The sequence below is a fragment of the Chrysemys picta genome, chromosome 2 (assembly GCF_011386835.1).
Source record: "Chrysemys picta bellii isolate R12L10 chromosome 2, ASM1138683v2, whole genome shotgun sequence".
Classification (NCBI taxonomy): domain Eukaryota; kingdom Metazoa; phylum Chordata; order Testudines; family Emydidae; genus Chrysemys; species Chrysemys picta.
The window spans coordinates 14866438-14882919 of NC_088792.1; the positions used below are offsets into that span (position 1 = coordinate 14866438).

The window sequence follows — 16482 nt, forward strand, 5'->3', positions numbered from 1 at the left end:
TATTTTAGGGAATACGGAAGTTGCTGTTCCATCAGGCTGAGTCAATCAAGAGTTCCTGCAGCTATGGCGCGGGGGGGGGGGGGGGGGGAGTCTTGAGTTGTCACTGGCCCTAGCAGCTTGCAATGCTGATAGGCTTATTCATTCAGCACCGCCCCACGGTAATTCAGTAAAGGGATGTGTAAGCTTCCAAATATTGCGCATCAGAGAAGAGGCACTTTCCTGAGTCATTCTCAAGGGTCCTTGGGCCACGGCATTGGCACCTTGTGACGGTCACAAGATTTTTACTGTGTTCAAAGCTAGCAATGATAACAAGTATTAATGAACACAAGCTGATTCCTAATTCGCTTTTAAATGGATGTGTATTTTTTCTAGAACTCTTTGGTTTGGAAAAGAGAACAGCAAGAGGAGATATGGCAGAGGAACATAAAATAAGGAAGGATACAGAGATGGCCAGTTGGGCAGTCTACTACATTACATAATATCATGTGGCAATGAGTTCCACGGGTTAAAAGGCATTTCTTTTTATTTAGCTTATATTTTTTCCTTTCTTCTTCTTAGACTGTGGAAAAGGGTGCTACATATAAACAACACTAGCACCTATCATTATCCTAGCTAGAATACAAACAATAAGAGTGGACAGACTTCATACCTCAGAGCAGAAACTGATCACTAGCTGAGATCAGCAAGGAATTCCCCCCCAAGTAGAAAACTGTGTAATGCCAACAGATCCCGGTCGTTGGCGGATGGGATCGAACCTGGGACCTCTAGAGCTTAGTGCATGAGCCTCTACGGCATGAGCTAAAAGCCAACTGGTTGTTTAGCTAAGGCTGTAGAGGAGACTCATTTTACCTCTCTCTTTAAGTGGTCTCGGTGCAACTAGCTGGGCCAGAACACCACACCCAGAAGGTGTGTGGGTTACAACGGCACCTAGGTGTTCTATTTGGGTTTCATGTTTTCTTTTGAATTGTTGGCCTGAGTGAAAAATACTGGAGCTAATCCTGTGCAGGTCTGAGTGCCTTCGACTCTCGGTCCACCTTCAAATTATGCCTGTCAGCCAGATTCAGAGGTGATGTATAAGTTAGAAAGTGCACTAGCTTAGTCCCTTTACATTCAGATTTCTTTTTGATCTCATTTCACCCATTCTGCTGATGTCTTAGAGGCGTCTAAGTTGGTCTAACTTACCCGCTGAGGAACTGTAAGGTGTAGGTTTGCTCTAGAAGAGACTGCTCGTATAATGTGGCCACTAGAAATATAGGTAGAAAGGTTACCACCATCTAGAGATGAAGGACAAGTTTGGACATGACAGTGGATTGGCAATCAAGATGGCTGCCATTCTCAGCTCTGTCACAGATTTCCTGTGTGGCACTGGGGAAACCACTTCAACCCTATGGGCCTCAGTTCCCCAGACTTCTTTTGTCTTCCTTCACTATTTAGATTGTAAAGTCTTTGCGGCCGTGACCGTGTCTTGCTATGTGTTTGTACAGCACCTAGCACAGTGGGGCCCTGCTATCAGTAGGGGCCTGAAGGCACTAGGGTAACATAAATAAGGATAAGAACTCAGTGGGAATTGTAGTGAGGGCAGATTTTGGTCCTCAGTGGGCACCCTATTTTCCTTGTGGCAATGGCCAAATAGCTTGAGAATGCTACTTTTCCAATGCATGTTGCTCAATCCCTTTTTACAATCATTGGGTATCTCTGCCCTAAAATACTGTATATTTCTCCTTTCTTATTGTGGTTCCTGGAGTGGCTCAGATCCTCACCACCCTAACTGTTGGCCAGCGCCTTAAATACACCATTAAGCCACAATTTACTAGCCGCTTGCTGAGATCCAGGGGTTTGGGTTCAGACCTGTGTCTCACAAGAACAACCCCCTCTAGGAACTGGTCTTTTGTTTCCCTCGATAGACTAGAATCAGGGAAGAAAGTTAAGATTGCTCAGTACTGATAGAAATCCAAGTACAGTAACTCCTCACTTAAAGTCGTCCCGGTTGTTTCGTTGTTATGTTGCTGATCAATTAGGGAACATGCTCGTTTAAAGTTGCGCAATGCTCCCTTATAATGTTGTTTGGCAGCTGCCTGCTTTGTCCACTGCTTGCAGAAAGAGCAGCCCATTGGAGCTAGTTGGTGGGGGCTTGGAACCAGGGTGGACCGGCAGCCCCCCTATGAGCTCCCCACTCCCCTAAGTTCCCTGTGCTGCAGCCGCCCAGCAGGCTAGCAATTGCCGGCAGTTCAGCTGTCCCTCCCCCCACTGCCATGTGCTGCTCTTGCCCTCTGCCTTGGACCTGCTCCTGGGAGCCTCCTGCTTGCCGTGCGGAGGGTGGGGGGAAGTTAGGGGCTAATATCAGGGTGTCCCCCTCCCCCTGATCCTGCCCCCTGCATACCCCATCTCCATGGGGGGGGGGGGAACACGACAGGACTCAGGATGGAGGGAGCTTGATAGCAGCAGTTGCTGTCTCAACTTGCTGATCTACTTAAAAAGGCAATGTACTTAGAGTGGGTCAGTGTACTTAAAGGGGCAATGCGTATCTCTCTCTCTCACACACAGGGTGTGTGTGTCTCTGTCTGCCATGCTGTCTCACCTCCTTCCATTCATGTTGCCTTGTAGAGTATGAGGCTATATTAACAACAATGGTGTTAACCCTTGGGGGCTCAGCCGAGTGCTAGTTCATCATTTAGCAGTAAGGCATTCCCGAAATATCCCACCATCTGACTTCACCATCTTTACCAAGCTTCACAATCATCATTGCTGTGTACAGTATTAAATTGTTTGTTTAAAACTTATACTCTGTGTGTGTGTGTGTGTGTGTGTGTGTATATATATATATATATAGTCTTTTGTCTGGTGAAAAAAAATTCCCTGGAACCTAAGCCCCCCCATTTACATTAATTCTCATGGGGAAATTGGATTCGCTTAACGTCATTTCGCTTAAAGTCACATTTTTCAGGAATATAACTACAACGTTAAGCGAGGAGTTACTGTACCTGAAAGAAAAAAAAAGAGCCCTGGAGAAACTATCGTTCAGAGACCACAGTCATTAATCTCCCATGTCAACAAGATATTGCACGCCATGCATGAGGTGGTCTCTGAGTAAGGCACTATAACGCAGTGGTAGAGTCTCGTATAAAATATCCCAGCACGGGGTATCTCAGACATCAAGAGGGGGAAGGCCGGGGATCTGAGTAAGCATGCAATATATGTTTCATTGATTACCAGCCAGGTTCTGACTCACAGGAATGGAAATGGCAGGGGTTGTCAGATGTTTACCAGCTCAGCTAAGATTATTCATAAGCTCTATAACAAGCAAGAGTCAGCAAATGGAGTGACAGGCTAGCTGGGGAACACCGAGGACACACGGTGGAGCTGCAACCTATTAATTTCGTACGGATGCTGGGAAGAGGAAAAGGCAGTGAGCATTGACAAGGCACCAGGTCAAGGACAGAGCACAACAGGGTGTGGGTCGGGCGGCTCCACATTGCCGGAGAAGACAGCAGCCGGTAGCTGCTTGGCTGAGATCCCATCTTAAGAGTGTCTACCAGTGGCAGCTTGACTTTTTTAACAGCTGGGGCACAAATCACCAAATAGTTAATTCAGTCCCTGTCCAATGTATAATTTAAGAGCTATTATTATACAATTAGTTTTAAATACATGGAAAAGAATCTAATATTCATCTATTCCCTGAGAAAGAAGAAGAAGAATTTCACGTAAACAAAAACAGTTGAAAAATCCAGAGATTTTCACATTAATTTAAATACTGGATCAGCTTAAGTTAAAGTCGAAAGTAAATTGATGTTTTTCGGCTAATTTCATACGCCTCTGCTTAGAGCATTTTCATGCATTCAAATAATAGACCACAATCACTATGTAACCATAATATACCACCATCAATGTAAAAACAAAAAGCCACAATAGCACTTTAAACAAAACACAACACAAAACTGGCCAAAACCTCAGGCGACCCGGGGGCAGGGCCTGGTTTACCTGCCTTGATTCCTATTGATCCCATGGATGAGCACAAGTCCATGGGGCTGCATGCGCTGCATCCGAGGGTGCTAAAGGAGTTGGCGGATGTGATTGCAGAGCCATTGGCCATTATCTCTGAAAACTCATGGCGATCGGGGGAGGTCCCGGATGACTGGAAAAAGGCTAATGTAGTGCCCATCTTTAAAAAAGGGAAGAAGGAGGATCCGGGGAACTATAGGCCAGTCAACCTCACCTCAGTCCCTGGAAAAATCATGGAGCAGGTCCTCAAGGAATCAATTTTGAAGCACTTGGAGGAGAGGAAGGTGATCAGGAACAGTCAACGTGGATTCACCATAGGCAAGTCATGCCTGACCAACCTGATTGCCTTCTATGATGAGATAACTGGCTCTGTGGATATGGGGAATGCGGTGGACATGATACACCTTGACTTTAGCAAAGCTTTTGTTATGGTCTCCCACAGTATGCTTGCCAGCAAGTTAAAGAAGTATGGGCTGGATGAATGGACTATAAGGTGGATAGAAAGCTGGCTAGATTGTCGGGCTCAACGGGTAGTTGAGGATTGGGCTCCATGTCTTTCCATGACAAATTAGAGAACTGGGCCAAAAGAAACCTGATGGGGTTCAACAAGGACAAGTATAGAGTCCTGCACTTAGGACGGAAGAATCCCATGCATTGCTACAGACTAGGGACCGAATGGCTAAGTAGCAGTTCTGCAGAAAAGGACCTAGGGGTTACAGTGGACGAGAAGCTGGATATGAGTCAACAGTGTGCCCTTGTTGCCAAGAAGGCTAACAGCATTTGGGGCTGTATAAATAGGAGCATTGCCAGCAGATCGAGGGATATGATCATTCCTCTCTATTCGGCATTGGTGAGGCCTCATCTGGAGTACTGTGTCCAGTTTTGGGCCCCACACTACAAGAAGGATGTGGAAAAATTAGAAAGAGTCCAGCAGACGGCAACAAAAATGATTAAGGGGCTGGAGCACATGACTTATGAGGAGAGGCTGAGGGAACTGGGATTGTTTAGTCTGCAGAAGAGAAGAATGAGGGGGGGGGGATTTGATAGCTGCTTTCAACTACCTGAAAGGGGATTCCAAAGAGGATGGATCTAGACTGTTCTTAGTGGTAGCAGATGACAGAACAAGGAGTAATGGTCTCAAGTTGCAGTGAGGGAGGTTTAGGTTGGATATTAGGAAAAACTTTTTCACTAGAAGCACTGGAATGGGTTACCTAGGGAGGTGGTGGAATCTCCTTCCTTAAAGGTTTTTAAGGTCAGGCTTGACAAAGATTTGGTTGGGAATTGGTCCTGCTTTGAGCAGGGGGTTGGGCTAGATGGGACCCCTGAGGTCCCTTCCAACCCTGATATTCTATGATTGTATGATCCATGCTTGTGTTTGAACAATGAGGGAATCACTGGGGAAAAGAGAATGAAATACTGACAATGATGGGAGCTTCATTGATAAAATGGCTGGTGAGTTGGCCTCCTGCCAGCTCATATGAGAGTTGGGAAACAGAAGAAGAGGCAGGGTCTGCTGGGTTTGGGGAGACCCTTTTACACTCTCCCTTTCTTCCTTGCCCCAAAGACAGCTAGGTACCTGGATCCCCTATTTTAAAACACCTAAGTTCCTTGCTAACTGAGACCCAGTGAGAGACATGAACCACTGAAAGCCAGCTCTCTTGGCTAGTTACAATAGACTTTGCATTCAGTTGTCTGTTGTCATGTTAGAAAAGTAATTGTGTTTGCTGGGACACATGCACAGCCCTGCTTGTGTCAAAGACAGTCACAAATCCTTGCCCTTCTCATTTGATTAGCTGCCTGTATTCCAGGCCTCCGGCCAAGGTTTCTGTCCTGCTAAATTAGGGCCAGAGTTTGATACCGTTATTCATGACTAAATAGTACCTTACAGCATTAGTAGTCCCGTTGTATTTGTAGAGTAAGTGAGTAAAGGTATCACAATCTGGTCTTTACTAAGTACAGTGTCCCAACAGTCCATGTATAGCAACATTCGGTGCATTTATTGACGTTCACTGGGAAGAGACCAATATGACTCAATTGACAAAAACCTCTGAAATTTTTGCATAATTGCGCATCAGATCAGGCAAAATGATATGTATGAGAGATGGCTTTTTAAAATACATATTTTAAAATACATATTTTACATACAAATAGAAATGATGCAACAGTTTTCTTAACAGAAATGGTGCCAATCTTCAATCTATCCATCCACAAAGCTAATATTCAGAGTGAAAAAGACACAGACGGGTCAGTGTTGATGCAAAAAAGCAGGTTTATAAACAGAAACAGAAATGCCATAGAAATGTTTTTATGATTGCTTTTGTTTCAATTGCATAGGAAAATAGCTTTTGTTTAAACAAAAAAGCAGAGTTTGCCATCCAAACATTGAAGTGTCTTGCATGAGAAGCCGAGAGTGAAATTGACTAGAAACAGACACGATACCTCTGTAAAACCAACCAGTTTATCATTCTCCAAGGAAAGAGATGTGCACAGGGAAAATGGTGAAAGGGACATGAGTTTTTCAAAATTATTTCTATTTTAATAACCTGTGCTATCGCAAGTACCAGAAATGTATTCAATTTGAAGAAATATTTGTAATACAAGTAAGGATTTTTTGCTTTTATCCTCAACAGGTGTAAATTAATGTAGCTCATCTGACTTCAGTGGCGTGCAGCTGAGGCACACCAGCTGGGGATCGGGCCCATATCCTTCTTCTTCCTACCTTGGAGTCTAGGAGTCCTAGTCTAGACCAGGACCCCAATGTGCTAGGTGCTGACGTGTTAGAGCCCAGAGAAGTCCCTCTTATTTTTCTCTTCTTTCCGCTTCCCACACTTCGGCACCTCATATCACAGACACCATCCTCCTTGCTAAAGACGACTTGGCAACATCTTCGTAGCCCAGCAATATTGCTCCTTAATTTGCTGCAGAGTGACACAGTGCTCACCTCCCTCAAGGTGGAGAACAGTTTCCTCACAGCCAAGGGCGTAAGAGACGAGACATTCCCTCCTAAATAGCAACTACTTCCCTCAGCCCCCCGCACTCCACTACTCAACAACATAAATCTCTGCCAGGTGATTTGTACAATAGCGAAGGTCCAGTCCAAGGATTTGGAGTACAGGGAAGAAGCCACACTACCACTAGATGGCAGTGTAAGCCCGCACATCAGAGGGACTATCAGAAGGACATGTGTCTGTATAATAATGCCTGCATCTGTAATTTTCACATCATGCATCTGAAGAAGTGGGTTTTTTACCCACGAAAGCTTATGCCCAAATAAATCTGTTAGTCTTTAAGGTGCCACCGGGCTCCTCGTTGTTTCTGTGGATACAGACTAACACGGCTACCCCCGATACTTGATCAGAAGGACAGGTACATTAACAGAAATGCTTTCATAAGCTAGTAGTAAACTAACAAATATAAAAATAAAGTGATTGTTGGATATTTTATGGTCTGTTCCTACTGTACTAAGGATGTGTGAACCTTACACCAGGGAAAGAAATATATAATCTAGCTATACACTCTCTCTCTCTCTCTCTCTGTCCCCACTTTGAGTTTTGAAAATTCCCTGTAGATACATTTTTAAATGAATACAAAATGGAGTGGAAAAGAGAAGAAATTATATATATTTTGCAGTTGCTCTGAACATGCTGTAATTTGTAGTCACATCAGACACCAATTTAATCTTTGTTGCACTGAACTGATGTCACATCCTACTTTGCCCTTCAGTTAACTACCACCCTCCAGAAAAAACCTGAATAATGTAAAAAATACATACAAGTGTATTCACCATCCCAAGTCCATCCCCCTGGCACTCATGGTAGCGTTCCACACAGCCCCTCTGGACAAACCCAGGCTGGCAGAGAGCGCACCTAGATGGGGCATAATTTAAAGGTCCAGAGGGTCTCGAAGCCAGGCCTGCAGAGCTGCCAGGCAGTGAACACTTCTGTGCTGACATCCAGCAGCAGCTATAAGTAGCCTAATGGCTGCTGATTGGCTCCCCACCCCATATGAACCAAAGGGGCATTCCAGGAAGTGTCCAGGCAATAGTGATCTCCTGTAGCTGCCACAACTAGTCCTGCTTTCTGCTCTTGAACTCCTGGCTTTGGCTTGATTTGGACCTCACTTCCTGACCTGGACCCTGAAACCTGACTCGGACTGTGATCCTTGGTATTGACCCTGGCCTGGAGCTTGACTGTGCACTTCTCCACTACTCTTGGCCTCAAGTTTGACCCCGCTCTGACCCTTGGTCCTGACTGCCCTTTCCAGGATCCTGACAGGGTGCTACCATTGAAAGAGTATAGTAATGATATAGTTGGGCTCCTTTGGGACAATGTAGACCTCAAAGCCCCAGATGAAGCATGTCAGAGCTGGGGACGAAGCATTCTGTGTGGAGGGAAGAAACAATCTCCCAGAGGAGATGTGGCTAATCCAGAGTCCGACCATTTCTAGGCAATGTTGCTAAGCCTTCCTCTGTGAGAAAGCTGGTCTGCTGTAAGTCACTCACAATGTACACACCCCCTTTCTTCCCAACCCCCTCCCAATGCCTACCCCAAGCAGAGTTCTGACCCATGTAGGGGAGAAGTGCCAGAGACTCCATGAAGTCCACTGGGGACTTTGCTATTGCTTTTACATGGAAGGTGCTCAGATACTGCAATGATGGGAGGCAGTATAAAATCCTAAGATAGACAGTGTATCACCCATGCATCTGACGAAGTGAGTATTCACCCACGAAAGCTTATGCTCCAATACATCTGTTAGTCTATAAGGTGCCACAAGACCCTTTGTCGCTTTTTACAGATCCAGACTAACACGGCTCCCCCTCTGATAGTGTATCATCATTCATCAGCCAGATGATGAGCTTTGTTCCTATACTTGGCGTTGTAAAATTAATGATGAAGCTAACATTAATGGTATCCCAAAGATCTCAATATCTACTTAGCAAGGTATGATGATGATTCCCACCACCTTTCTGTTTAAAAAGCGGGTGGGAACCAGATACCTCCATGTTCTCCTGATCTGCTCTTTTTGCCAAATAGCTGTACTATTGAGTACATTCCTAAAGACAGTACAAAAGCAATGGCTAGGCTCTACTGAGATCACAGCACTGGGATCACTTACTATATACTATCTTAAGCCAATGATGACTGGGTCTGATTCATCACCTGCGCAATGCCTGAAATGGAATCACGCCAAGAGTGCTGTAGTTCAATCATAAGTTATGTACAAAATAAACCGCATAGCTCACTGAGTAGCACAGAACAATTATTTCATCTCGAATGCAATGCAAACCCATCCAGGCTAAACATGGACTAATTTGCTATCACCTATTTTTAAACATTAGTCTAGAGACTAATAGTAGCGAGAGAGTCAACATGATCTAAGTGGACTGAGCACTGGCCCGGGTGCCAGCAGCTTCTGCATTCCACCCCTGCTCTCATGGGCTCAGTGTGTGGTCATGAGCAAGTCACTTCAGAGTAATGTGCCTCAGTTTCTCAATTTCTAAACTTGGACTATAATAATGTCTAATGCTTTGAGGCTAAAAACCCTCGCTGTGACACATCCTTGCTAAGTCAATGAAATGATAGATTTACATTTGATTTGTTTTGAGTAATTTACAGTATATTTTATTTGCTAGATAATTTGCCCTCTTCTTTGGCTCCTAGAGAGTGACTCTGTACTGTGTCCGTATCTCTCTAGGGAAGACAGACCCATCAAGCTACCTCTCCTTGCCAACCAAGCTGCCACTGATGCTGGCAAGAATGACCTTGGTCAAATTCTGCTTTCAGGATTGATTTAACTTATATCAGTGGGTTTGCACAAGAGCTGAGGATGACCCCTCTTTTGTGATCGGCGCAATCAGAGACCTGGCAGCAGAACAGCTGAGATCACCCAGGAACCAAAATAAATCAGAAACTCACAGCGCTTGCCGGCGGCTGAGTCACAGGCTGTATCCGGCACTTTAGCGATGGGCGTCTTACTTTTCCTGGAGAGCTTCACTTCCTGTATGGGAATGAGACCAGTCTGAGCTGCTAGCTGAACAGTTACATGTCCATAAACAGACTTTAGGAACCTTGCTAGGCACTGGCATGTATGGAAAGCAATTAGACCATAGGGTATATTGTCCCATCGCGGTTCTGATAGACCCGCTGCATATTACATTTTGGCATGCTATCATCAAGCCCACATTGTTTTATAATCAGGAGAGCGCACCAGCCCCAGAGACCTGACAATGTTTTGATTCCAAGCACTTCTAACCAATACTAAGGATTCCACTCCTTATTACTGACATTGTCACAACTTCACCTAAGCATGCTCGAGAGCCATTTAACCCCCAGGGTAACTCAGGTCACCAAATCAATACCCCGTTTACTCTTAATTTTGGCCTCAGTTATGTCCCCCTTAATAAATTACTCCAGGAGTAGTCACATTGGTTTCAACAGCATATTTAGTGAGTAAGGTACTACTCCATGCAAGTAAAGAGATCAAAATCTGGCCCTTGGCGATTGTATTCCTTATTTTTTAGCCATTTCCAGAAAGCTTTATTTGCCTATCAACCCGAAGTCCTGGGCAATGTTTTGCCAGCTTTTTTAAGGTCACCTCATTGTCTCATCTTTCTGACAGAGGTAAGCCCGTCCCTTTCTTTAACCCGGCCCTATGGCATGTAGATTTCTCATGCCTGGAATTATCTTTGTTGTCCTTTGTTGCCTCCTCAGTCAGGGAATCCTCTCCCCCCTGTGGAATCACGCTTAGTAATGCTCTACACTACAGCGGCGCTACATGCTGTTCCACATGGGGGTCTCAAAAGGGCCTTATCCAGCAGTACTATGGCGAGTCGTCTACCTTGATGCTAATGACTAGCAATAGTATCTTGTTTGACTCTCTTTATAGGGCTTACGGGTTTGTGCTTCACCCCCACCCCCTCCGCCAAAGTGTCACGGCTCATTAACTCCCTTCTTCCAAGACTTTTTGATTTATAGTCTATTCCTTCACTGTCTCTGCTGCCAAGCGGTGTAGAAAACTGGGCAAGCAGCTCCCCTGTCTTTGCTGGTTGGTCTCAGAAAGAGTATGCCCAACGAGATCCAGTACGGCCTCAGTTCTATGACTGTCGTGAAGGTACTCGGAGTGCGTTTGTGTGACTGTGTTTTCTGCGTCACCCAAGGATTTTCAGGGTACTTAGTAGATGTTGGGGCACGTGCCCCTTGTTGCTGGTAACAGCCCGTTTGAAATCACTGAGGCCCGGATGGCCTAGGCTGAGCTGTGTTTCCGAGTCAGAAGGACGTGGGTTTAGATTAGGAGGGCTGTGGAGGAGGGGACTTCGTCTCACAGTGGATTTGTACCCGCTGCAGAATAGGGTTCAAATCTAGTTTAAACTACAAGTGGAAATGCGTTTGTTCTCACCAGTGGATGTTTCCTGGCTCTCCTCAGTGTTATTCACTGGTCACATGAATTAATGCTAAAAAGCTAATAAATTTCCCCTTACAAACACCACCAATTACTAATGAAGGGCCAGATTCTGCCACTATTACTCCCAGGAAGTAGTACCGTACTCCAGAAGTAGTTCCATTGAACCCAGCGGGGCGGCTCATGGAGCACGTAAGTACAGGTGGCAAAAACTGGTCCACAGGAAACATGGTATGTGCTTGGGAAGCTGGTAGTGTGCTTGTTTCACTAGCAATACGTGTTGCAGCAAGCACTGTGAGTTATAAGAAACATGGTGTTAGTGATGCAGAGAAGCCAGCGTTGCGTGCATTAGGCTCTGCTGTTTGTCTCCTAGCCACACCCGGGAGCAACTCCCAGCCCTACTTTTCTGAGCATCTAGTCTCTCACCAATATCTGTCCTTCCTGAAACCTGATCTCCTTTCCTCAGTTCCGCTCACCATTCTACAGTAGTGCTTCCCTATCCCACTGACAACAATTGGCATTTCACCACTGTGTTCAAAGGCAGCAGGGTTTGGCCCTGAAGGCCAAAGGGAAATACATTTCTTGGGAGGTTTGGAAGAAGAGAGTTCACTAACCTTTCTGGCTGATTCTTTCCCTGTGGAGGTTGCAGCACTCCATTGTTGCCTCCCGCTATTGCTCTGGGATGAAGAGAAGGACAATTCAGTCCAGAGTTTAGCCCCCTGGGTCAGAGACTGGGTGGTTGTCACTATGCTGAACTCCGTTTCACTCTTCCTAAAACTGCCACTGAATGATGCTGTCTGCAGTGTAGCAAAAGGGAAAGCCATAAGCCGTGAAGTGGGAGCAGCTTTACCGGTGTCGAAGCTGGTCTGAAGTCTCCTGGAATTCATTGCAGTGATACTGGTTTGAGGGAAGATGAGGTTCTCCATGGATTTGTTCCTTAACTCATCATTGATGTGGCCTTGAGGTAAGGAAGGTTTTCCCCCCGAAGCCTGTTGTAGAACATTTCTCACCATGATCTAAAAAATGCATCAAAATCGACTCCCACATAGCTCTGTCCATAGGGAGTGCACTGTGATTGTAATACTCTACTCCCAGTCCTGATCCCCATCACCCACTCTCAGCTTCATGTCTTCTGTCATGTTACTAGGCTTGGAACAGTCTTCCATCAATCACTCTCCTCCTGTCCTTCTGACCGCTCCTCCCTAGAAACCACTCCTTCCATAAACCCTAGCGACCCTGATCTGCACATGGCTCACCTTTTCCTGAACTGTGGTCCCATGTTTTGTCTTGTCTATGCTAGAGTATATTTTTTTGTGAGAGGGACTGTCTTATTCTGCATTCGGTAAAGTGCTGTGTTTGGACCACATCCTATTCCCTCTTCCACTGGTGTAAATCAGGAATGGCAGCATTGAAGTCAATCAAATTACAAAGCAATAAGGCTGATGTAAGAAGAGAATCAGACTCTATATCTCCAGTACTGTTTAAATGCTTGATAATAACAATAAATAATTAGTTTCAGAAATGTTTGTTTAATATTGAGTTCAAATACACTTTGCTTGCATCCTAATGCAGAAAGACCAGTGCATTGTGCTGACTGATGGAAGGGGGGTAGGGAAGATCTGCGTTCTTGTTCCTCTTTAAGTTACTAAACAAATAAAAATACACACGGGTATAGCCCAGGTTGCAAGATCAGCAACTAACCTCTTCAGACATGGGTTCAAATCTTGAATTTAGTCATGTGAAAATAGGGTAGTTAAATCTTTCTCTCTCTTCAACGGGAGTTGAATGGTTTCCCTGGTGTGGGTTTATTTGTATTCCTGGGTCCTAGAGGCCCCAGTCATGGATCAGGGCCCCACTGCGCTAGGTGCTGTACAAACACAGAACAAAGGAGCTTACAATCGAAGTAGAAGATGAGAGACAATAGGTAGAAAAAGGCAGATGGGGGAGTACAAGTCAACAATGAGACCATACTCATCACAGCATGATAAACAGCAGTCACCGCATACCAGCTGTCTAGCCAGTGGGAAATTCTGCTAATAGTTTTAGGTTTCTGCAAGGTCCTAAAGCCTGTTATATATTCAATCAAAACCAACTTAATTTTATAAAAGGAAACTTGGAAAATGTTATAGAATACTAGGGGCTGGTCTACACTAGAAAATTAAGTTGACTTAAGTACATCACTCAAGACTGAAAAATTCCACTACTTGTGTGATATAATTAAGCCAATCTAAGCACAGGTGTAGACACCACCAGATCAACAGAAGACTTCTTCCATCCACCTACCTATTGCTTTTTGGAGAGGAGGGTTTACTACAGCGACGCTATAGTAAGCATCTACACTAGAAACACTACAGTGCAGCAGTTGTGCGGCTGTAGCATTTCAGGTGTAGACATACCCAATGTGTCCTTTCCTGGGTCTGATTCTCTGGGCATTGGGCATACCAATGATGTGACCAAGTCTTGAGCTGAACTGAACCCTCATGAGAAGGGCACTAGCCAGCTCCTATGAATTGCCTGATTTTCATTCATTAGGACAATAGAGTGTGTCAGCCTGTACTCTCTTCTATCCCTCGTATAATAACCAGTTTGCCTGTAGCTCACCTTGCAGTTGTCTTGCTTTGATGTGGCACTTTCACAATCCAGTATGTTCTGATACCTACACAAAAGACAGAATGTGGCACTTTATTTCCTTTCTATACAGTTCATTTAATACATGCATTTTTTCCTGTACAGGAAATGCCCAGGTTTTCAAAGGTCTTGGTGGGGCAGAGGGGCTCTGAAACCTTTGAAACTCAGGTTTCATGAAATACTAATTCTGGCTTTGATACGAATTTTGGATAAAGGGATGGGTCTAAATTTGGGATTGCCACCCAGTGACCTCCTGGTGCCAAAGGGCAGAGGGGCGCATAGGGTTACAGGGATCCCGTGGGTCTGGTATTGACATAATAGTTCCTCAAAGGGTAGCATGTAAAGTCTCTACTGAAAGCTTGTCACACTGGCCATCACAATCACTGTGAAACGTATGTGCAGATAATTCGTAAGAAGTCATGTATCTATATGTTCTTAAGGCCTGAGTTGGGGCTGGGCACCAAAAGGTGATAAACCAGTTCCTTTCAGTTGGGAGATGGTTATCTACGTGTCTGGCTATATGTAAACTGAGTACTATATACTTCACAAGGAACACCTATTTAAAGGCTGAGCAAATGCTAATCATGAAATTGTGAAGTCTCCAGGGGAGATTCTCTCTAGTAAAAAACAAGCAGCAAGGGGTACCCTGTTTACAAGCAAAGACAATGGATTTCTGGAACTATATCTGAGGGTGCAGTGGTACACCCAGGTATCCTTCATGTAGGGGACAAGCTGCCAGCCGGCTTATTTTATGAATGGAGGTTCACAGCTGGTCTGGCAGTTTAACCCTGTGTGAAAAGCTTTGGGTGAGTTACCTTTAGTGAGACAGGAGGATGTCTTAAGTTTAGGCTCTAGAAAGCGGGGCATGATTTTATTTTACATGGAAGCCCCTGTTTCCAAATCTTTTGCATGCTACTTCTAGAATCTTTAGACTTTGTTAAACAAACTTTTACTTGTTTTCCCTGTAAAGAAATCGAAGTGCGGTGAGTTGGGTGGCACGGTAAGCTGGCGGGCACTGGTCCTTTGGGAACAGCGGATCTGTGAATTCTGCGAGTGCCCAGCGGAACACAGGCTGGACACTCTGGGGGGATGCTCGAAGGGCTTGGGGGTTGGAGTGTGCCTTACCTGCAGAGGGACAGCAGAACCTGCTTAGGCTCAGAGGACAGTGCTTGTGTTACCTCTGGGCTGGCGGTGTCAGGGGGCTGACCCCTGGCAGGCACAGACAAGGCTTCCTCACGCTAAGGGCAGGTGGTAGCGAGGTGCCTCACAACTCTGAGTACCCCCGGGAAGCATCACAGGGATGACTTAGAGATTTTGATATTTGAGATATGGAGAAATGCGATTTGATAGATTTTACAGGCAGGAGGAGCCACTGTGATCATCTAGTCTGACCTCGTGTATAACAGAGGCCAGACAACTTCCCCTAGGGATTCCTGCAATGAATCCAGCAACTTGTGGTTGAACTAGATAGAGCACATCTTTTGGGAAGAGATCCAGTCTTAATTTAAAGACTCCACGGGTTGGCGAATCCACCCCACCCCTCGATAAGCTTCTCAATGGTTAACTACCCTGGCGGTTAAAAAATTCAGCCTAATTTCCAGTTGGAATTTTTCTAACTTCAATTTCCAGCCACTGGCTCTTGCTATGCCTTTCTCTGCTAAATTAGAGTCGTCTACTACCAGACATCTTCTCCCTCAGAGACTGGATCAAGTCACCTCTTAAGCGTCTCTTCAATGTGCTAAATAGATTGAGCACCTTCATTTTCTCAGTTACAGCATCTCCCTGTTGACATCCTAAAATAAAATACTTCACATCTATACGCACGTGATAAGCAAGATAAATGTAATAGTCAATGTGTTTTGATTTCCTGTCATCCAAATATTAGCAGCAGCAGATCATTATTAGCTTACTAAGGCTGTGGTGTCCAGGGGCACACAAGCAGTAGAACAATAGGGCAGAGAACTGCAGCTCGCCAGCTACTCCTCAGTGTACTTTTCTCTGTACGTGTTAGCCAAATAATGTATAGTCTTTCCTCACAGTTTTCACTCTCGTTAGCCTCCTCTCCTTCTTTCTCTGGCTTCTGCTCTGCTTCTACTAAGGGTGTGTGTGACTAAATGCTCCCAGGTACATTGAGAAAGGATGGACATGTACCGCTGAAGGTACCAGGTAGGAGATCTGTGAGAATAATTGATTTGTTTGGTTGCAGGCAATTCTAATTTTTTTTGTAATTGTTTCGGGTTGAGCTGAAAACAAAAGTTTTTGAAATTTTCAGCCAATCGAAAAGCTGGGAAAAAAATTGGGGGTCAGAGACCGTGTTTTGTTTGACTCAAAACCTAATGTTTTGTTTCAATTTTGAGAATTTTTAAAATATTTTAAAACATTAAATACAGTGAAAGGAAATTTTGAATTGAAAAGTCAGAATGTTTCATTTCAGAAATGTTGAAATGAAGTGTTTTT

At 44.8% G+C, this 16482-nt stretch overlaps 1 protein-coding gene and 1 long non-coding RNA gene across 8 annotated transcripts in view; both read right to left on the reverse strand.

Annotated features, from left to right (window-relative positions):
• Positions 1-16482, reverse strand: part of LOC135981908 (uncharacterized) — a 98488-nt gene that overhangs the window by 43973 nt on the left and 38033 nt on the right. The window lies entirely within an intron of this gene.
• The window catches only part of XIRP1 (xin actin binding repeat containing 1), a 51873-nt gene that overhangs the window by 28402 nt on the left and 6989 nt on the right, over positions 1-16482 (reverse strand). For 3 of the 7 annotated variants that reach the window (XM_065586723.1, XM_042859564.2, XM_042859565.2), the window contains exons 3-5: positions 13999-14053; positions 12012-12413; positions 9915-9996 (exon numbers count right to left, since the gene is read on the reverse strand). In XM_065586723.1, the coding sequence (XP_065442795.1) occupies positions 9915-9996; positions 12012-12413; positions 13999-14053 (539 nt within the window). The remainder of the gene's footprint in view (positions 1-9914; positions 9997-12011; positions 12414-13998; positions 14054-16482) is intronic. The other 4 variants (XM_024101043.3, XM_024101042.3, XM_065586720.1 and 1 more) reach the window with 4 other exon arrangements.